General features: G+C 46.3%; 1 protein-coding gene across 2 annotated transcripts in view; it reads right to left on the bottom strand.

Annotated features, from left to right (window-relative positions):
- The window catches only part of nrp2a (neuropilin 2a), a 58,188-nt gene extending 35,783 nt beyond the window's left edge, over positions 1-22,405 (bottom strand). Inside the window, exons 1-4 of one of the 2 annotated variants that reach the window (XM_035534693.1) lie at positions 21,662-22,405; positions 15,814-15,991; positions 7,401-7,582; positions 591-821 (exon numbers count right to left, since the gene is read on the bottom strand). In XM_035534693.1, coding sequence (XP_035390586.1) covers positions 591-821; positions 7,401-7,582; positions 15,814-15,991; positions 21,662-21,734 — 664 coding nt within the window. In that variant the 5' untranslated portion in view covers positions 21,735-22,405. The remainder of the gene's footprint in view (positions 1-590; positions 822-7,400; positions 7,583-15,813; positions 15,992-21,661) is intronic. The other variant, XM_035534694.1, reaches the window with a different exon arrangement.
- Between the last annotated feature and the right edge of the window lie 284 nt (positions 22,406-22,689).

Raw genomic sequence — 22,689 nt, 5'->3', positions numbered from 1 at the left:
TGGTGGATGAGGTAAGAGAAAAAACAGGAAGTAAGTCATCGAGGAAGCCCATGGCCTTTTACAGATCAACACATTTTCTTAAGAGGAAGGGAGAACTCGACAAGTGCGACCTTGAGCTAAAAGGAACTCTTCCACACCCACTCAGGAGACCACCGCTGACTTGCTATGAGAGGATTTAGTGGTTCGTTTGGCAGAAAATAAGTATGATACTGTATAACAAGCTCTTGCTGCTTGTCAGTGCTTGAAATATTCAGTCAGTGATTATGTGGCAAGTAGTAGGACAGTGAGAAAACTCATTATTTTACAGCTACTAAAACTGTAGCAAGATTTAGACCTAAATGTGAAAATAGTCAGTGAGTCCCAGGGGACACTGAGCTTTTCTGGATGAACAGTGCACTTCTTGATATTGTGGATCATGTACAAATGTCAGAAATGAACTTTTTTAACCAGCTAAGAAGTTTTCCTCATTAGGTTTTAGTGGGATCTCCCTGAATGAGTGCATTTCCTCCTAAGCGAAACACCCCAACCCAACCCCACCAATACATGACCCCCAAGCACACAGGGACCCTCTGAAGCATCCAGGGTCTCACCCTGAGGAAGTCCGTCCCACACCTCCAGCCAGTCGTACTTGCAGTCGCTCTCGGCCATCAGCAAGGGGTCGTTCTCCAGGTCGAAGGTCTTGAAGATGAGGGTGACCTCCGTCTGGGGAGGGGTGAAGATGATGTACGAGCAGTCCAGGTTGTGCGGGTACTTGTCAGGGAAGTCGGGCGATTCGATCACGCCCGTCAAGGCGGTGAAGTTCCGGAAGCAGTGTTCCGACCCTGGAATGCAATGGAAGGAGAGGGATGAATGAAATTCCGCTGCTGGTAACGCCACAAAAACTGTAGAAAACATAAAACTCCAAGTAAATGAAACAAGAATAAATTAGTTTCAGCAGTGCATTTATCATCATCTTGGTATGCAAAAAAAAAAAAAAAAATATATATATATATATATATATATATATGTTTCTAATCGATTCAGCAGCATGTGTGAATATTTGAAAACACTACAACATACTGTTGCCAAAAAAAAGCCCTGCTCACAACGCTTCATAAACATTTCGTAAGTCTCCTGGAAAACATCTGGGGCGTTGATTTCTGCACAGTGCAGGATTCTTTGCATCTGGCCGGTTGTTTTTGGGACAGCTCAGCATTCTCTGCATGTGTTTCCCAGGTGTCCCGGGGGGGAGGGGAGGGGTGGATACAGGAGGACTAAACTTGGCAGAGAGAGGGAGAACAACAGAATGTAACAAGCGAGAAATGGAGACGGTGCTGGGGGAGGGAGAGAGAGAGAGAGAGAGAGAGAGAGAGAGAGAGAGAGAGAGGAAAGTAGAGTTAGAAATGAAGGGCCAAGAAAACAAAGGATCAAGGGGGAGAGATGCGCCACGCAGCAAGCACAAGCCCGAGTGGGCATCCACTGGGGCCCTGCCGCTCATCTGATATGCAGATTTATGCGTGGCAGGTAGCGCACCTTGATCTCAGGCAGAGATGCGGCTCGTGCGAGTTTCCCATACTGCCCTGCTCCCTCTCAGAGATGAGGCAGACGTGCTGAGTCATTGTGGAAATGCACATCAATGAACAGTGCCCACCACAAGGCTCAGTCCTCTCTCTCTTTCTCTCTCTCTTTCTGCCTTTCTCTCGTTCACTTTTCATTCTTTTTCACTCATTCCTTCTTTCACATATGGTGCCGTGCCCAAGGATATTATTTTCCATGACAGCACAGAACAGCTCATGGGATGTCCACCCACTCAAAAAGTGATCATACATTAGCACATAGCATGTTTACCAAAGCCATGCCATCATTGGCTCAAGAAAGAGAGTAGAGGTTAGGGGTTAAGAGGTTAGGGGTTAAGAGGTTGATGCAGAGAAGAGCTGAAGAAGCCTGGTGAGCCCAAATCTTGTGTAACATTTCTGAAGCGTGTTATTCCTCATTTCCTCTTTTCTGAATTTTTGTTCAGACACTTGGCCATTTATGAACAGGATCAAGACACCTAGAGAGCAAGGGATCGTGGGTAATTCTGGATACCATCCACATACAGTCTCTGTACTCTTGCAAAGGCAACCAAAGCTAACGGGCTCCTGGAGTGTTTACAAGCTAAATGTAAAACACAAGGACAGTATATGTCCTTCGACGAATGCTTCTACTACAGACCACGGCATCTGTGCTGGCACTCAAACACACACTCACAAATCTGTGCATGCGCAAGAACGCAAGTGCCACTGTCGGATTAATGTCCAAAAAGGATTCTAGCATGGTACTCAGTGTAAACCCATACGATCTCTGTCCCACCCACACACACACACACACACACACACACACACACACACACATATATATATATATATATATATATATATATAAATGTAAAGCTATGTGATGGTTCTAGCATTGTTGTCTTTGAAATTTTTTTTTTGCAAATGATTTTCCTGCTTTCATTCTGCTGCCACAAATGCTGATATTAAGAGCACTCCATAATCGTGTGTGGAGGCAGGTAGCAGAAGCAAGCACTCTGTGGTACAGTCAGTGCTAGGGGAATGAGAACCCTCCAGCAGCTAAACATCAGCAGTGAAATCCACACAGTGCTGTGCTGTGTGTACGTGTGTGTGTGTGTACGTGTGTGTGTGTGTGTGTGTGTGTGTGTGTTTGTGTGTGGGTGTATGTGAGACTACTGCTGGGCTTTTTCCTTTTTTAATACTGAATCAGAAAGCACTAGACTGTATTCCAGATACGTGTGTGTGTGTGTGTGCTAGATTGTATTTCCCTGAAGATGTGTATGTGTGTGCTAGACTGTATTCCCCTGAAGATGTATATATATATATATATATATATATATATATATATGTGTGTGTGTGTGTGTGTGTGTGTGTGTGTGTGTGTGTGTGTGTGTGTGTGTGTGTGTGTGTGTGTGTGTGTGTGTGTGTGTGTGTGTGATGTAGACAGTCCTGTTGAAGACTTCTTCAACTACCTTGTTTCCCTCTTCCTCTCCCAGTTTGACATCACACATCCTACACACACACACACACACAGCATGCATAACACACACATAGACACACACACAAGCGCATAAGCACATACACACACACAAACACACACACATGCTCTTCAGGCCACACCCTCCACCCCGCCCACACATAAGCTCATTACCATGACCGTCCCACCTGGGCTGGGCATGGGAGCAGCGTTAGTTGCTGAGCAAAAACCTGGCATGTGGCCTTAGGTGGGAATATCCTGCTTTGCATGAAAGTCCAGTGAGCAGCATCTAGCCTGGTGGTCTGTCTGCCTTATTCTGCACTTTCAGATCACTTTACCTCAAACAACCTCTAAGAACTATAACTCCAGAAACTCTGCAAAGAACCTTCGAAGCCCAGAGGAGAGGCACAAAGATAATTCTAATCATAATCAATTATATAGAACTTTCTTTTGTTCAGCCACGGGTGGAATGATGTGTTTCACCCTGTCGATCACTCGAGATTAAACGTATGAGGCATGACACAAAGACACATTCTCAAATTTAAGGCCTGTAGCAGAAGTGTTTTTGGAGTGCGGTGTCCCCTCTTACGAGGTTAAGTGGAACTGGGAAATTCACAACTTAACCTCTGTCCTGTGAGTGCGCCGGCGACTGGGAACCGGTTGCTTCCAGTGCAGTTCCCAGTACAGGTGCCTGAACCAAAAGGGAATGTGAAGTGCACCGCATGGTTGAACATCTCTGGTGCACATTCCCATGTCATTATAACTGGCGCTGGTGGGCAATGTGTCGACAGTGGACGCTATCTACCAGCAGCTGAGAGTTAAGGGCTCTTTCCACAGCTATAGTCCCTTCCAGCGTAGAGACAGCGATGGACAGGTAGTTAAATCACTGGGTCTTAATGGCCATTGGTTTCTGGTTGAGTGGAGAGGAAGACAGAGAGAGTGAGAGACTTGAGGCTGTTGTTAATGTGGCAGTAAATTCCACTGAGTGACCAGGATGACCTCCAGACTGCTCCACCGCAGGTGAAGACAGGGGAAGAGTGTCGTGTCCACCATTGGGCCCAAAGGCCCCATAGCCTACAGCTACAGCGTCATGGTCACATGACTGAATCGGTGGGGGTGGGGGCGGGGGTGGGGTGGGGTGGCGTGTTGGTGTGCGTGACTTGAACTGGGGCAGAAAAACAGGGTACATGGAAGGGGTCAGGACTGTCCTCTGGGTGGTGTGTGATGAGACTAAGAGAGATGGAGGAGGGGTTCAGTTAATTCCCCAGTGGAAAGCAGAAGGGTTCAAAGAGGATGGCTGTATAATGGGGGTCAGAGATAAACAAGATTAGTCCGGCTAGTGGGTTATGGGTTAAATCCTTTAATGCTTTTAATTATCAGCTCCCCCACTGTAAACACATAGGAGTCAAGCTTTGAGGACTTAATACGAGGACTGGAGTTTTTATAAGGGGCAGGGGGGGTTAAATAAATTTCTCTCTGCAACATTTTTTAAACAGCTCTGTACCTGGGAGGTTGAGAATTAATGTGTGCTTCCTTTGGCCAGTTCCAACCTGCTCCTCATGCAGTGCCATAAAAGGAAAAATTTGAATTTGCTTGAAGGAGACAAGAAACTGTCCAGATAGGTAGGTAGGTAGGTGTGTGTGTGTATGTGTGTGTGTGTGTGTGGGGGGGGGGGGTCCTAACAGACACCCACATTCCACTTGCATCACACTAGATCAGCAACAAAGAGGACTATATGTGAGCCCACCTCCTCTCCTCCACCATTATCACTATCATTGGCCAGTTGTATTACTTTGGATTCCAGCTGTGGTTTTGCTGGGAATCACATTCAGTGAGAAACCTTCTTAGCCAACTCTACTGATCAGAACCAGATGTGAACTGCTTACTGTTGTCTGGAGGGACCAAGCCATCTTGGTGGAGCAGCTATACTATATCATGTTATGTTATGTTTGCCTGTTTGCAAAATATTTGTAAATAAAATCATGTATGATCATTATAATTTTAGATTTAAAAAATTAGATAAGTTTATAATTTTAGTATGGTAGTTACTTGACACATTTTATATAGGTATTATATGTGGCATTCTTATAAGGTATTTACAGATGTTTCTTACAATAGGGGTCTTTCTGGCTGTGAGTAAATAACCCAAATCTTGCTACAGAGTTCTACAATACTAACAGTTAATCTTCATACTTACAGTTAAACTACTTATTCTACTGTGCTCAGAGTGTCTCCCAACCGCTCTTATAGTTTACACTAGAGATCCAGCAGCCAAAAACCGAGGAGAGTCAACCAGCCGCAAACAGTCGGCTCTTTGCTGCTACCTTACATAACACCCTGCCCCAGCTGTCCAATGAGAATGAAATGAAAGGAACAGACGGGATTGGTCACTCCCTTAGGGGGGTCAGAAAGCGTCTGGGCTGGTCCGGCCGGGCCACAGAGTGGCGTGTCGACTTCCTGCCGGCCTGTGGGAACCAGGGAGGATTCGATGCTATGTACCCGCTTCCTGCAGGCCAGTGGGGACCGGTGAGGATTCGATGTGATGTACCCACTTCCAGACAAGTGCAGCAGTGATGGTCCATCTCTTCAGAGGAGTGTTTAGAAAGATGCTTTAGAAAGATATCTTGGGCAAAGACACCTCCCCTCATAAACAGATGCAATTTTGCGGACGCGCTCAGCGGCTCAATCTGTGGCAAGATCAAAACAAAACTCTCTCTATGTGGAGGGTGTAGTGGTTTCTCTCCACCCACCCACCCCCCCCCCACACACACACACACAACCCATCTCTTCTGCATGTCTGCATGGCACCCTCCTGTGTTTTTGCCTATAAACTGTGGCTTTGGTTGAAGTGCTTGTCCTAGAACCTGCGTGAACACCCACAGTAGCACCGGGTAGTAAGGGTCTCCTCCAGCTGCACGCAACATATGCCGCACACACAAACACATGCCACACACGTGGCTTGCCTTCACACCAGGCTGTCGTGCTTTGTCAGTGTACAAAACTAGTCATGTGTCATATTACGTGACTGAGCTGACCGAGCTCTGGAAACAGACAAGCATGGGTGGAGGTGACACCCATCGGGGAAGGCCAGGGCAATAGTATCACCCCTTTTCCAAGGAATCACTCCAAGTCATTCACGGATTTTTGGTCTGTATGCTCATATTATGATGTAACGGCAGTGACAATGTCATCATTACATATATCAGATACTTTTGAGTTCATTTTCTGGAAACACTTATTTTTTTTGGGCAGGAATAAACTTACTACTTAGTCTGCACTCAGAAGACCTAAACCACAGTAAAACACATAAAAAGAAAAAAAAAAAGAAAGTGACTAGTTAATGCTAGGAACGGGTCTGCTAAGCAATTTTAGTTGAACTAAATGTCCTCCTGTAGACTGCCATTCGGCCGGTGACTGAACACAGTCCAGGGCCACTTCTCAGGCTTGCTGCTCCTGCAGTCTACCAGCAGGGCAGCCCTGCCCTCCACGGCCATCCAACCCTGACCGTCATCTTCTCTCCTCACCAGCCCGCTCATCCCCCAAGGACAGGAGATCAGAGGCCAGTTAGGCAGGCATTCCTGGCATGTTTGCTGAGGGATAAAGAGAGTCAAGCGTTTAGCCGCCGCCCAACCCCAACCCTGCCTCTTCGGCCCACAACGCCCCCCCACCCAACCACCCCCCAACACCCCTTCCCCAAACTCAGTGTACTTTCTTCACCATTTCCCTTGATGTTTAATTGGTCTGGGAGCATTTTAGTAATTTCAAGGAGGTGCTTTGGCCTGTGCCACTGTAGCCAGGAGACCCCACGACCTTCCGGAAGCAGGAGGAAAAGGTTGTGTGGGGTTGACACAGTTACAAGGTTTTTTCATTTTTCCTATCTTTTTTTTTCAATGCCGATGCCAGCCCTGAAATCGCAGGAAAGAACCACCTGAGCTATTTGTAGCCTTCAAAAAATCCTTGTGCAGCCAAAGCCTGTGTTTGACACACTGATACTCAGGTTGATACTCGGCTAAGAAGAACGTCTGATCATGGGGTGGGGGAGGATGAACAATGACAACATGTTACGTTTTGCCTCTTAGATTCAACTCCTCAAGCTATATTTTGTATCTAAAATATGCAGTTTCTAGTATAAAAAAAATGTTACTAAAAAAAAGAAAACAACTAAAATGCATCTGAATTTTAATCTGCCTTGTTGTTTTGCAGCCCCTCTTAATGTCTTGGGTCTGGAATTAGGTGATACTGAGATGCGCATATTGAGATGTGAGTCGTCTGTCGAATGAGTGGGTGGGCGTCCTACAGGTCTTGACCAATAGCCACTCCGACGAAAGGGCTCGGCACTGGCTTTGGGCCCCACTCCTACACAGAGAAGCAGGTGGGAGTTCTCTCACCTGTCTTGTGGATCTCATAGCGCAGTGAGAAGCCTGCCCCCTGGTGAGCGTAGTCAGACACAAACTTGATGTGGAGAACAGGGCCTGAGGAGATGATAGCAGGAGGAGCGATGTTGCTGCAGTGCTTGCCCAGCAGGTCGGCCGAGTCCGAGTCACCGTCTCGGACCTCGATGAAGTCGTACCTGGGAGGGGAAGGAGAGCAGAGGCAGTTGGATTACCTTAGGGCCACTGAGATTTGGTTCGGCAGGGTGCGTGGCGGCAGACTGGTAGCAGAGCCAGTAGAACAGCACTACACTTCCTTCAGAGTGTGGCTAGTCACACTGTGAACTACGTAAATAAAACCAGCAATAAACCCAACCAGGAACTGGTCCAGTCGAACACTACCAAAACAGGTTAAAAGGAAATGCAGATGACATTTGAGGAAAACCAAACATTTTGGTTACAAAGGACGTCCAGAGCCAATGGTTGTGTGACATGCTTACAGGAACAACAGGGCAATGAAGGAGCAGACCCTGAAGTCATATTAAATGGGCAGCAAATGAACTTTTAGCTGAAGGGAATTTGAGAGATGCTTGTTTGAAACTGACCCAGGGTCCCCTCTGACCCACAGTAACCTGTTGCTTTCCTACAGCAAGCACACATTCTTGGTTGTCACTTCAGAAGCAGAAGACAAAACCCAGCTGTCTCAGCAAAATAATCTCATTCCATCCACATCTCATGCTGTACCAAAATATCCACACGGGGTGTCTCAATGGCCCTCTACGCTACAGAAGCATGAATGAAGCACTACATGCCGCTATTACTTGTAAATCAAAACTGAAATGAGGCCAAAATCCAGAACTATTCCTGTTTCCCAGCTATTAACCTCAATATTAGCTTCATGGTTCAAAAGCCAACCAGACCAACTAACATCCCAAATCGTGGTCAGACATTCAATTTACGTGCATTTACTGTAGGCCCATTTAGCCAGTGATTATCCAGTACTTCCCAGGAACAGCTATCATTTCCCACCCTCAGCTCCAATGGGAGGATTTCTCCCACTCATTTGCTAAGGATGATAAGTAGATGAAGTCACTTCTAGCCTTCGTTGTTTTTATGCCGTTGGCTGTTGACTGCTAAACGATTAGAGCAGCTTGTTTATTTATAGGAGCCGCAAAGTTCTGCTGGTTGGGCGAATCTTTCCGCTGTGAAGACACAGACTGAAGCTTTAAGCCTTCGAGCTGCAGCAGTGACATGCTGTATCTACTTCTGACCACAGTTCTCTATGCAACACTGAACAGAGCGTTTGTCTGGGCTTGAAATTTGGATCTGCCCGTGGAGAGTGCATAAGTCTTTGCTGACGTTTTGCCCTGAGGCACAGCTCATTGGGCCTGTGGCCAGCCTTCAGACCAGGCCCATGGGGACAAAGTCATGACAAAGTGCATTTTTGAACCCCCCCCCACCCCAAACCTCCCACCCTGCAGTACACTCTTCTTCTGCCTGGCTGAATGATTCCTGACTCCACGTCTGCCCCGGAATGTCTGTCTGTGTGTGTGTGTGTGTGTGTGTGTGTGTGTGTGTGTGTGTGTAAACCTGACACTACATAAGGCCCCTGAGTTTGACATGGAGGCACAGGTGTGGCAGAGGTTTGGCACTCCTTGGTTCCTCCTCCAATCCCTGCACCACCACCAGCTGACTGCACTCTAAGGGGCTTCAGGTACACCAGTGAGTGCAAATTTAGACCTGAAACTAATCAACACTCAAGAGGTTCAGCCTCCAATCAGCCTAGATAGGATACTGACATATAAAGCATATATATAAGTTTTGAAATGGAAGTGTTTGGATGAGATGTGGAAATTTCATGTGTGTGTTGTGCTGCCATTTACAGGAAGAGATGCCTGTAAATTAGCTTTTCATTGTTTCTGGGCACTTCAGACTAACTAACTATAAATTAAAGTATATAATTATTTATAGTAACTGCGGTGTATTGTAAAACATATTCCAAATTGTAGTGAAGTACAATTGTTGTAACTTCACTAAAATTATGACTCTCTCTCTCTCTCTCTCTCTCTCTCTCTCTCTCTCACTACATATATATATATATATATATATATATATATATATATATATATATATATATATATATATATATATATATATAGAATATATATGAATATGAAAGAAGAGAAAGCACTCCATTTTGCTGCAGCACACTCAAACTCACACACATGCCAAAGATAAAGGGCTGTAAACTGTGTGTGAGTGTAATTAGGTTGTAATTGATTTTGCTGAGGCTTTCAGCTGTCGTGGATTAGCACAGATGAGCGAGTGAGTCAGACACGGATATTGACCCTCTCGGTACCACTCCTGTGGGACAGAAGCCACTTCCACGGTGGGGAAATATGCCGGACACCTGCCCCCCAACACGGTGGTCACGTCACCGTGCGTCCACTGTCATGTGCGTCCACTGTTTCACGCTTAACTGGTTTGCTTTGTAAAGGCTTTGCACTGCTCACTGGGATTAACAATGTACAATGTATTGTTTACAACAACGCAATGTGTAATGTCTGTGTATGTGCAATATAATAGGGGGTTGGTGAGTTGAAATGATTCCTCCCTAGACAGAGAGAAATGAGTGCGTGTGTGTGTGTGTGTGTGTGTGTGTGTGTGTGTGTGTAGGAGTGTCTCATGTCTCATGTTCAGACATGTGTCAGTCTGCCTCCCTTCCTCCCTGCTCGTTTCTCTCTCTATCTCTTCCTCTCCATCTCCCTTTCCTCTCTTCCTGCCTTTTCCCGTCGCTCAACTCTCACTGGCTTCCTAATTCCCTGTCAACAGCTAATTGGCTTTCACACCTTCTGTGTTGTTCAGGCATATTTTTCAGCCCAACCTGCTCCCTTGAGCCGGACGCTGTCTGCGCCCCCCCCCCCCAAGACGAGCTCTTCCTGAGGGAGGGAAAGAGACAGACACAGCGGGAACGCTTCCCTGAGCTTATTCTCTTGCTTCTGTGGTGTTAGTGGGACTGTGCACATAGTTATATACCAAGAGAAATGCAAAAGAGAGAGATGTCGCTCCCACCCCTCACCCAGGAACGTGGTGGGTAATGCCTATCTGTCCCCATTAGACTTTCAACCTCCTCACACTTGGCTTCTCCACAGAAGACCTCAGACTGGTATGTCTGTTTCCTTTTTCAAGCCAGCTGTCTGGTAAATAAGTACAGATGACTACTGTAATATTTAGTCAGGAATTGCCCAAAGGCAGAATCTAGACAAGGGCAGGCTGACTGAAATCTCACTTAAGATCAAATTTGCATTAAATTCAAATTACCCCCCCCCCCACACACACACACACACTGTCCACTTTTCCCCTCAAACACTACATAGATTCATCATCTTATTGAACAATTTGTCCATTACAACCTCTGATGTTTCTACACAAGAATCGCCAGTGTGGTTTAGCCGGTCCCTGATCCTCTCACGCCACTCCAGATGATCCGATGTCCGCTCGTTCTCATGCGCCTGTGCTCCTGGCCGAGTGGCTTTGGGATGTGTTCCAAGTGCTCTCTCTTGCTGGCCAAGCCGCTGAAATTGAAATTAAGTAAAGCTAAGAGAAAGCCGCAAGGCAGTCCCCTGAGGTGAGGCGAAGCGGTTAGGGCTAATACACTATAAGTGCCTCTGAAATATTAAGGAGGTGCAGGGGAGCACTCCTCGGAGAAGGGAGGAGCTGCCGTCTTCAGCTGAGCCGGGAAGAGGAGAGCTTCTCCGCACTGGCAGGATGAGCGAGGCAGACAGTGGTGGCGAAACCAGGGGGAAACGGAAAAAAATTATTTTCTTCACTTTGTTTCCATGTCTGCAGGTGTGTGCGTGGTTGGGGTGAAGTTGATTTTTTTCTGTGCTAGCTTAAATCGATTATTCATTCAATATCAGGTTCATGATATAGTTCCCATTCTCTAAAAAAGAATCAATCACATGACATTTCAATGGCGCAGTAAAGCCGTCAATGACACTGTAATGCCCCAGTAAAAATGCCACTGACCTATTTCACAAAGATTATTCACTTTTCAAAGTAATGCCTTAACATGCTAAGCCCAATGGCTAATAATGGCTAAATTATATATATATATATATATATATATATATATATATATATATATATATATATATATGAGAGAGAGAGAGAGAGAGAGAGAGAGAGAGAGAGAGAGAGAGAGAAAATTGTAGTAAAGTTCAAAAGGTTATATATATATATATATATATATATATATATATATATATATATATATAGAGAGAGAGAGAGAGAGAGAGAGAGAGAGAGAGAGAGAGAGAGAGAGAGAGAGAGAGAGACAATATAGGCTAACAGATACATTTGGGATATATATAGAATACATTTGATGCAAGTACACCATTAGAGTAAAAAAAAAAATCCACTTAGCTAATAAGGAATTTAAATCTAGATATGGATCTTGAAGTGGATTAGTGGATAATCCTTGAAGTGGATTAATATGTGGATCCATATATACTTTACTATGTCTGTGTCCAAACAAATAAAGTTCAAAGAAATAGGGTTTTCCACATACACACAGTGTTTAGTTTCAAAGGCTGCTTTAGGAGTTTACAGTAGTGCTGAGTACAGCACTAGGTGTGAGCACTCTTCTGAATACCAGAATATCAGAACGTGACTTTTCTAGCCTCTAGTTAAGAGATCCGTGATCTCGTCAGTCATGTCCTCATGCTGTGCTCCGTCAGGGCGGGGCTCACATATCGATCCCGCCCCCACGAACACGTTCACCCTGTACTGTCTCAGAGATTTCGTGCACTCTGCCGCTAATGAGGCTGTGGGAAAGGCCCCGGCCAAGAACCGAGCCCATCGCCCGGCGCCTGTCATGCATCATGCGTCGCCCGTTGCCCGTTACCTGTTACCTGTCGCGTTTAACTGTGTCCATGTACACGCTTCCACGTCCGCCTCTCACTAAATGTGCTTTCGTATGTTTAGCTTGTATCACGAGCATCAGTGAGCAGGAGCAGCACTTAAATAAAAGAATGAAATAACACCTATGTGCTTTGCTTACACCCCACCCCCCTGTCAGCCTGTGATATTCATGCAAGTCGTGTAGAAATAAAATAAGGTGAGCAGGAGAAAGAGCGATCGAGAGAGAGAGAGAGAGAGGGAGGAGAGAGAGACTGTTTAAGGTGTCAGTAAAGGCTTTGTCTTGTGTAGATCAGTGTGGGGGTGTGAAGAGAATACACTCGCAATGCTTTAATCCCCTGCTGGGAGAAATAAATACCTCAAACACATCCATCAGGGAAAGAGAGAGAGGGAGAGATGGAGAGATGGAGAGAAGAGAGAGCGCGAGAGGGAAAGGAAGGGGGAGGGAAAAGGAGAGAGAAGCAAAATGGAGAGAGAGGGAGAGGGAGAAAAAGGGAAAGAATGAGAAAGAGAGAGAACGTGAGAGACAGAGAGAGGGAGAGCGAAAGTGAACGAAGCTAGAGAGCAAAAAGGATGAAGAGGCTGTTAAGACATGAATAAAGACTGAATATTGCAGTGAGAAAATAAGGATGCGAAAGACAGAAACACAAACAAAGAACAAAAGGGAGACAGCGCAGCACCTATAGCCATAGTAGGCCTCAGTTATCCATCTCTTTCCCTCTGGCAGAGGAGAAGGAGGGGGACGACATTAAAGATATAGCCCGAGATTTCATCTACTTTTTTTATTGCATTTATTTCACATCAATCCGCTTACAGTCCCTGAGGTAAGAGCCATTTGGCAGGCGGCTGGAATCTTCCGGCCTGAAATTCACAGCTGAAGTGGCTCCTCAGAGAGCGACGACACTACCGAGCTCTTGGAAAAGTGATTGCTACCAGAGCTTTACGCGCCTTAACTATATGAGTTCCAGAAAAGTAATTGTGCGTGTGTGTGTGAGTGTGTGTTGGTGTGTTTGTTGGTGTGTGTGTGGGGAGGAGGGGGGGTGTTATCCAGGCACAGTGGTGAGCCCCAGTGTGGCCTGAGCACTGGGAGTGAGAAGATCCCAGTAAGAGAGCAGCCCCTCAGGGTGACTTGGAGCCATGCCATTGTACAGGGCGAATGCAAATGGAATTTTGTGTTTGTGTGTGTGTGTGTGTGCGTGTGTGTGTGTGTAGTTGGCCAGAGCCTTTCAATCACGCCTGCTCTGGTGCGCTGACGATGAGTCATTGTAGAGCACATGCAGAAAAACAGATACGGCGTGAGGCGCGATGGGGAGGAGAGGGGAGGTCGAGGAGGACAGGATTGGAGGAGAGGGGAGGAGGAGGACGATGGGTTTGGCGGGGGTTTTTGGGTGGCACTCCCTTTTCTTTCAATCATTCATTTGCTTTTGGTCTTTCATTTGTCGCTCCTCTGTAATTGTTCACTTATTTCTAAGCCACACGAAATCACGAATGGCAGCAAATATCTCCACAGTGTAACTGGGTGAAACAAGTCCTTCAGGGCTGGTGGGTGTGTGTGTGTGTGTGTGTGTGTGTGTGTGTGTGTGTGTGTGTGTGTGTGTGAGTGAGTGCATATATATGTGTGTGTGCGTGCATGAATGACAGAGAGAGAGGGAGACATGGTGTGTTTCTGTGGATTGGTTTACACACACTGTGTGTGGTCCACCTCACCACTAAACAGCTCAATTGCAGACCTAACACTAATGAATCAGTCACCAACCACAACAAGCAATGTCGATCAGCCATGCCCAGGGCTTCCTGGTTATGCTTTGGTTCTTCTAAGTAAACATGATATTTCCATAAATCATTTCTACCCTCTAACCTCTGCATTTCTGTATGTGACCTTTCAAACACCTGCTTTACTGTAATGACTTAGTGTGCAACTGCTAAGGTAAATGAGCAGTTGCCTCCGGATAAGTATAATGCGCTGAATTTAATACGCCACTAGAGCGCAATCACAAGAATACGCAGCTGTAATCATTGTTCCCGGTTGTTACGCACGCTTGTCCAAGTCAAGTGCATGCAAGTGTGCACAAGAATCGGACCGGCGGCCTGGAATTTGCATGCCGTGTTCTAGAACAGATGTTGCGGGAAGATAACAGTAGCATTGCCTTTATAGTAAAGCGCACGAGCAGCGCGCAAGTGAGCGCTTGCTGGCCACAGTGCTTCCTCCTATTGATCTGCTGGAGCTTGTGCTCCCGCTGCAGCCCGGATCAGCACCTCGGGCGCTCTACCCCCGCCAAATCCTATGCTGACCTAGAAACCTCCATATTCCGCCAATCCAGGGAGACGGGGACTGTGGATAACCCGCGCCAGGGCAGGCTGCTTGTTTGGCTCCATTCGTGAAGCTTCAGATCTGAAACCCGCCACCCCCTCCCCGTGGCCCACCCTCGCCGCGGCGATGGGGGGGGTCCCGAAGCGAGGCGATGCAAGAGGCACGGGCTTCATGTTCCACCCCCCCAACCGCAAATCAGAGAAGAGGGAGCGAGGGGAAAGATGGAGGCACTTGGCCTGGGTTTCGGGCATCTTTTGGTTTCTCTCACGCCATCCTTCATTCTGGCTTTGGGCTGGAGATAACAGATAACCCCCCTGTCCACCCACCCCACCAGAAACACACAGAAATGTCCAGAATCATGACTGCAGCCAAATCCCTATCGGTTCCTTTCTGTAAACTAAATCAGTGGTTTCCGTGTGGGCTCTGGTCAAATGCAGGGGCAGCGTCTTTTAATGTCTTTTTTTAATTTTACTGTTAGAAGGTTCCGGATGCCATTGAGAGAGTCACCCAACCCCCAACACTAACATGCACGCCGGCCCTCGGGGGGCGAGGAGCTGTGGGTAGGATTTAAAATTTGTTCCGAAGGAAAACCCACTAACAGACAATATAAAGCATCAAAAAGGGAGAGTAAATGAGGCTAGGGATTAGCTTCGTTCAGAGTAATGACCAATTAATCTAAAGTCTTGCAAGGTTTGACTGGAATTTCAACTGTCATGTAGCCAGGCCGGCTGCATCAGAATGCACCGAGTCCATCATTAAAAAGAAAAAAGAACTGAAATCATGAGTCAAAAGACAAAGAATTCATTGTTCAAAATGATGCCTGCATCAACAATCAGCACAGTCCTCTTTAACACATTTGAAACAATCGCGCCCAGACACGTACCACACATTCAGTTCCATTCAGTCACCATTTCAGCATCATAAGCAAAATCCTTAAAATATTTTAATTAATTTTAAACAGATGGGGGTTACGGGAGGATTTGGAGGTGGGCATGGGGTGGAGGTGGGGGTGGGGTTGAAGTGGGTTAGAGTCCAGGACCATAAAACCTTCAACACAGCCTCCTCTCCAGCTGCACCTTATTCTTCCATAAGTCCTTTAGCTTTGGTCTGAACCCATAACCCTCCTTGGTGTGAGCGTCCCTCCAGACCTGGTTACGGATCCTCCCGGACGAGCCCCTCATGCAGTCGCCTGCCGCCTACCTGCAGTTGAGCCTTTCCAGCTCAAAGTGGGGGTTGAAGTTGAGCACAATGCGCTGGGTAGGCTCGGGGGCCGTGATCACCCACTCGCAGTTCTGGTGCGGCGGGTACTCCAACGGGTAGCCAGGGGACGTGATGTAACCCGCGTCGCTGGCGTCCAGGTGTCCCCCGCACTTCTCCCCTGGGTGGTGGAGAAAGGGGGATAGAGAGAGAGTGAGCGAGAGAGAGAGAGAGAGAGAGAGAGAGAGAGAGAGAAAGGGAGGGCGAGATCATTCAAATTATTGTCAATTTCATGTTCTTGGGCCAAAACAAATCAAGAACATAAACTATTACATCAAATGTACCTCGGGGAGAGCAACAAATAGATAATAGATAAGCTTATCACACAAAATCACACAAAACAGCTATTAGAGATGATTAAACGTTAGCCAACAGATAGTGTAAGCAATGGCCATAACATAATTACAACCTAGTAATTGAAACCAGTAACAAAACTCTACCATTCAAATATAAAAGCTACAAAAATAACCCCAAACCCCCAGAACTATCATTCTAGGCATTCCTGCAATCTAATTATTGAAGCCTGCAAGCATTTAGCCATTCTCCGATCATATCTCTCCCCCTCCCAGGAACAATAGCCTGCCCATAGCGTGCCTTCAGAGCTAAGACGGGAAGTGACACACAGACTCTGTGTCTGGGGGTTCAAGGGTCACCCCCAAAGCTGTAATGAGATCCAGCATAACAAAGCTTCTTTTCTAGCGCCCCACCCTGAACAGACACTGACGATTTCCTTTCCCTCTCTCCTCGTTATCTCCCACAAACACGCCTGGCCCTCGCTAAAGCTAATGCTAGCACAAATAATAACCCTTGAGCTCACCGCTCCCACACTGTAGCGAGTATCATTCTGATGATTATTATTCTAAAAAGAGCACAGATTAGGAGCGAGACTCACTTTAACAAAGGCATTTCTCCATAGCAACCATTTGTAGTATAGCTTTCATTCTTCTCTTTAACACCTTGCTAGGCTGATGTGTAGCACACAGTGTAAATCAGCTGCAAATGAGTGTCTCTTGAGGAAACCTGGATATGATTTTACATGTGATCACTGGTGGACGTTTCATCAGATGAACACGGGGGGGGTTTGTACCTCTTGTACCTTACGATAAAAGAGAAAGCAAAATAACACCCACACGCACGCATACGCACACATATCTCAGCAGGGGGTCATGGAGATGCTAAGATCAGACTAAAGGGGAGATTTGAGTGACATTTCTGGGTCTGGCACTGTTTTTCCACAAATATGCAAGTGAACACAGCTGTCAAGCTGCTGTTGAAAAACTCATCACTGCATAAAAAGCAAACCTCACAAAATCGCTGTGAAAAACAGCCCTCACAGCTGTTCGAACAAGATTCTGGATGGTCACGTGAAGGTGGGCTTCCGGAGGGTCACATGAGTATGCTCCTGTCTGGAGTGAGCGGAGATCTGACAAGGATCATCACCTTAAAGCTCCATGGATTCATTTTCCAAACATGCTCATGTTGCTATCCCAGGGTCCTCCATTTTCTGACATGAAACGATGGAAATTTGAATACAGAAAGGAAGGGATTCCCCCCCCCCCACACACACACACACACACTTTCACAGTCTTACACTTGGATCCTGTTGTAACAACAAAATTCTGCCCATTGAAAGTGGGTCTTCTTTGCGCCCACACAGTTTATCCACGGAGAAAAGAATGCCCTGTGTAGAACGTTTTATAGCGCAGGCACACATTTCCCCATGAAAACAAGCTCTCTCACGGCCTGCTATGGAACTGAGTGGTGGAGAGCATTCGAAGCCAACGTGTCGGTTACTGTGCACAAGGGCAGAGGTCACCGCACGTGGGGCAGAAGCTATTACGTCACTTCAGGGAAGGTGTGCTCAAGATGAGGTGAGCATTTAGCACAACTGCCATTTCGAGGCTTTTCGCACTTTTCTGGGAGCCTCTCTGTGGGCACACGTGCGCGAGATCACGCCCTGGCTACATTGCTCTGCCCCCTGATTACACCCATTGGTGCCTCTCTGTCCGAGTGAGGTAGTTAAGCTGCATTGAGGCACTGGTTGGGGATGAAGCCAGGCAGGGGGTACATGGGCAGGGCCATCTAGGTGCTTTTTTGACAAGGCCATCCTGGGGGAGGTGGGAGTGGGGATATGGCTCAAGGCAGCCAGAGAACAGCTTTAAGAATCTGAACCATTTCCTAAAGTGGAGACAGAGTGCAAACAGGGTTTTGTGTGTGTGTGTGTGTGTGTGTGTGTGTGTGTGTGTGTGTGTTGTGTGTGTGTGTGTGAGAGAGAGAGAGAGAGAGAGAGAGAGAGAGAGAGAGAGAGAGAGAGAGAGAGAGAGAGAGAGAGAGAGAGAGATTTGGTAAATGCATGTTTAGATTATCCTTTTTGCCAACTTTATGTGGGTGGTCCGAGCTTTAAGTAAATCTGTGAGGTGAGTAAAATTTTTGAGAGTGTGTGTGTGTGTGTGTGTTCTCTTATACTAATTTCTATTAACAAAATAATCGGTACTGAATCGTCACAGTGGTGAATCGTTGCAGGCCTGTGGCGAGGCCATGATAAATCTCCATCATTCTTTCTCTCTGCTCTCTCTCTCTCTCTCTCCATCCTTCTCTCGTTCGCACCTTAATTAAAAAGTGCTATCACCCACGGTGAGGAAATCAGTGCAGATCCATTCATCCTTGCCGAGCTGAGGATGAACCCATATGCAATTCTCTTTCTCTCCCTCTCCAAATCTCTCTCTAAATATCTTTCCCTTTCTTTCCCTCTCTTTATTTCTGGCTCTCTCACACTCATTCTGTCTCTTTCCCTCTCTCTTTCTGTCTCTCTCTCTCTCCTTCTGCCTTGCTCCCTTGTTACTTCCATTAGAACTCAAGCACCCAACAGCCCTAACCAGCCGGAGCACTGTTGCGCTTACAAAACCAACATTACCTTCATGTTCACCTTGTGCTGCTCCCTGCTCGCCCGTGTTCCTTTGTTACCGTCTGCTACTCCTTGGTAGGGCTTGATTTATCATAACGTATGTCATATATCATACTTGTTAGAGTCTCTCTATCTCTTCTTCCCTATCCCCACACATGCACTGTGTACTGCACCCCACTCTCTTGTATTCTTTTTGCTGCTCTATCGCTCTCGAACACACACGCACACACACACACACACAAGCACATGCATCCATGTACGCTTGCGCACACCCTTTGGTCTTTAACCCCACGTTTATCAAACAGTAGTCTGAAAAATCCCCGCTCACGGAGCTGGCCCAGGGCTGTCGGTAAAAAGAGCAGAACCCAGCACCTCTACATGCCAAGTCCGCCTTAACGGCCCCTTTTCATCCTTCACCAAGTCGACGCGCACTTCAGATCGCTGACTCTCTTGCGCACCCCTCCGTCGCAAAGACCTTTAAACGGTGTGGGGTGGGAGAGGCACTTGCATTATTTACTCTGATCTAATTTCTAATTGCAGTCTGAATTAAGGGAGGACGGATTTTCAGTACCCAGGGATCCTAGCGGGGTGTCGTTTACAGCCCCATATGCAAATGTGTGACCTTGTTTTCACAGCTCTTTTGCTGTGGCTGTGCTTGATTCTTATGAGAGACAGCTTGGAAAATAAGGTTCAAAGATTTCAGTGGCGTGCACAAGCCTCCGTGCGCCTAATTATCAGCTGGAAACAGTGTGCCTTGTGATTGCTAATATATGTGCTTACATGTAGTTTTTAGAAATGTGTAAATCTGAGGTCTCTCCTCTCACTAAATCTCAATTCATTCTCAATTCATTCTCTCCCATTTCTGTTGGCACCTCTTTTATTTGACTTTGCTGTTGCGCTTCTATTTGCCACTCCTTTTGAGAGGCCTTCCCCATCCGTCTTAACCGTCCTCTTCTCCTGCTGTTGCATTAACACGTTGATACTGCACCTGAGCCAAGTTTTTGTCCGAAGCTATTCCTCCGCTAGCGCAGCCCGACGCCAGCTCTTCGTCGCCTTGGCTGTTCCTTTCATCTGCCTTGCCCGCAGCATGCCATTAGCAAATGAACTGTCCAACCTGAACGAGACGCAAAAGACCACCCAGCGTGGCCGATCGGAAACTCAGCGTACCCACCCGAATGACACATGTCCTTGTCCTTAACTTGTCCTTAACTTCTTGCAAACGGGCGCCGCGCGGACGCCGCGGTGCGTCAGCGAAAGCCGAAAGCGCCCGGCAGGTTGTTCCAGAACATATCAAACATTTACTACTTAATATGAACAAGTAGTAAACTAGTCTCTCTTTTTAAACACCGAGCGGCTTATTGAGAGAATTAGGGAAATGCAACAGTTTTTCCCAACTCTCACTCTCGTATGCCTCTGCACTGAAAACGTTTTACAAAAGTATTCTTATGAGCACGGTGTCCCATAAGCTCTCGGTCAGGCTTTTCAGTAGTGACTTATCTGCCGCCACTTATTTATGTGCTTTTACCGAGGGGTTGCACATCAATTCGGAGAAACGCAAGAAAGGAAAAGAAAAGAAAAACACGTCTAGCTGAAGATGATTATCTGTCCTAGCGATAATAACTTGCGTCACGGTCGCAATAATTATGCAGCCTGTTTGATAGTTTGAAATGGACCGTTGTTTAACTATTTTAGAGGAAGAGGAACGCGATTAAAGCTTCAAAGGCTAATGTGCACCTCGTGTGAGAGACACTGGCCTGCGTCCCACGCACTTTATCGCACGGGGAACACGAACTGTACGACCTGGGTGCGCTTTGCGTTTGGAAATCTCCGTCATGAGCAGCACCGGCGTAACACATTGCCTATAAATGCATTTAAAGATATTCAAGCTGTTTAGCTGGTTGATTGATTGATTGATTGATTGATTGATTGATTGATTGATTGATTGAAATAAATCATTTTCATGAATTATTGCCATTCTTGTCATAGCCCTCGTAGACAGAGTATCTTCTCGACATTTCTCCTTAGTATTATTATTGTTATTATTATTATTATTATTATTATTATTATTATTATTATTATTATTATTATTATAGGTTTCGTTTGATTGAACGCTGTCGATATATAGGAGAGTAGTAATCACTGGTGCTACGGTTATAGTGAAACCCTACCTTTCTCTGTCTAACTAGACGCCAGGGGTCTGCCACCATTCATCAAAATTAATCACCAACGATTTTCAGTCTGCATGTCTGCATGGCATCGGTTTACACCAACAGGCTGAGAAACATTATCGTGCGCCTCATTATTAGATAGAAACGTTATTATTGTTAAACAAGCCTTGTCGAGTTTTAGGGTTTTTGGGGGGGTGGGGGGTTGAGGGTAGTCTATAAAGAAATAAGTGATGAAACTACTAGCGTTTCTGAAGCGGGTAACTAACTTAATCTCGTTCGATTTCTGTACACTGTGATGTACAATAAGAATTGTTCGAATAATCGTCTAGGAAGCGTTTTATTTGGACTGGAAAACTGAGAGAGAACTTCATTTGTGGATAAAGTGCACAAGGATACGATATGGCGCAGATTTTTCACAAAATATTTGTATAAGACACAGATCTGAAGGAAGTCTAGCAATGCTGTTTTTTTGTTTGTTTGTTTGTTTTGTTTTTTTCCAGAAGATCGATGTTTATTGCAGAACATTACATCTCCACGGTGTAATTCTGCGGCTGTCAAATATTTCCAAGTTCATCTGAAATATTCGGTTGACTCGCCAGAAGACGAACGTTTGCCATTTAGGAGTAAATTGCCTTTTGCCATTTCAACTTCCATCGCTGGAAGGGAGTTTGTGTCATGCGGAGATGCGTGACTTACAACCGCCAAAAAGCAATCTTACCTTCTTCTCCACTGGCTTTCAAGGCGAAACAAAAGATGAGTGCAATGTGGTGAAGTGATAGCAACATATCCATCTTGTCCGTTCCGTTGTCAGCCCCGAGATGTGCTCTCGTTCAGCTTCCCAGGGTTCTCCTTTTAGGAAGAGCCGGCTGGTGTTTTATAAAACGTTGCCTTTCTTTGTTTTCCTTTTCAAACCTGTTCACTTAAAGTCAGTGACGAGCTCATCGGAGAACTTCGGCGCGTTGTTACTGCAAACTGTCTACAGCTCATTCGAGTGGCACGTTGTAGTTGTCATCGCAGGAAAGCGGACCAGCTGAAACACACTCCATATAAACTCATTCGGATCAAGCGTTGCCCGAAGACTAATAGTTTCCCTAAAGGACCGCAGGCTCGAATCCTCACAGCGCCCGTAATCCTCAGGTCAAACCGTGTGCTTCTGGGGATCCTCGCCTGTGTTTTATGCCGATTTCGTGCTCCTTAAGTGGTTTATAAAAACGGTAAATATCCCCAAGTTCTTTCCGAACTGTGAAAGCGACTCACGCCGGTCTTCCCGGAGGCTCCGCTGGCGTTACGCAGCGTGTTCGGTGCGTTGAAACATACAAGCGCGTCCGCCTGCTCTCAGTATAACCAGCGTCGCTCTGGCCGTGTCGCCGTATGCTGGAGAAGCGTGTGTGTGTTTGCGTGAGAGAGAGGGAGAGAAAGAGGGAGGGAGTGAGAGAGAGATGGAGAGAGGGAGGGAGAAAGGGAGAGAGAGAGAGAGTTTGTGGAATAGCTTTCCGGAGCTGCACAGCTATCGCGTTACACGGAGCTTCTTGGCCGCCTCCCTTCACTCGAGAGCCGCGCACGCTCTTCCGAACATAGTCACGCGCGTGTGGACCATACGCGCGCCACAAGCCAATTTTTTTTAATGCCGGAGTTTGGCATAACATGGAGAAATGTTACTTTCTAACAATAAAAAAAACTTTCCTAAAAAGTTAGATCTTATAATAATATAACTGTAGTAAAACGTTTCACTGTGCTCGTGCTTCG

The sequence above is a fragment of the Electrophorus electricus genome, chromosome 16 (genome assembly GCF_013358815.1).
Source record: "Electrophorus electricus isolate fEleEle1 chromosome 16, fEleEle1.pri, whole genome shotgun sequence".
NCBI classification, from domain to species: Eukaryota; Metazoa; Chordata; class Actinopteri; order Gymnotiformes; family Gymnotidae; genus Electrophorus; species Electrophorus electricus.
The sequence above is the reverse complement of the archived record's forward strand: the minus strand, read 5'-3'. Positions and strand labels throughout refer to the sequence as shown.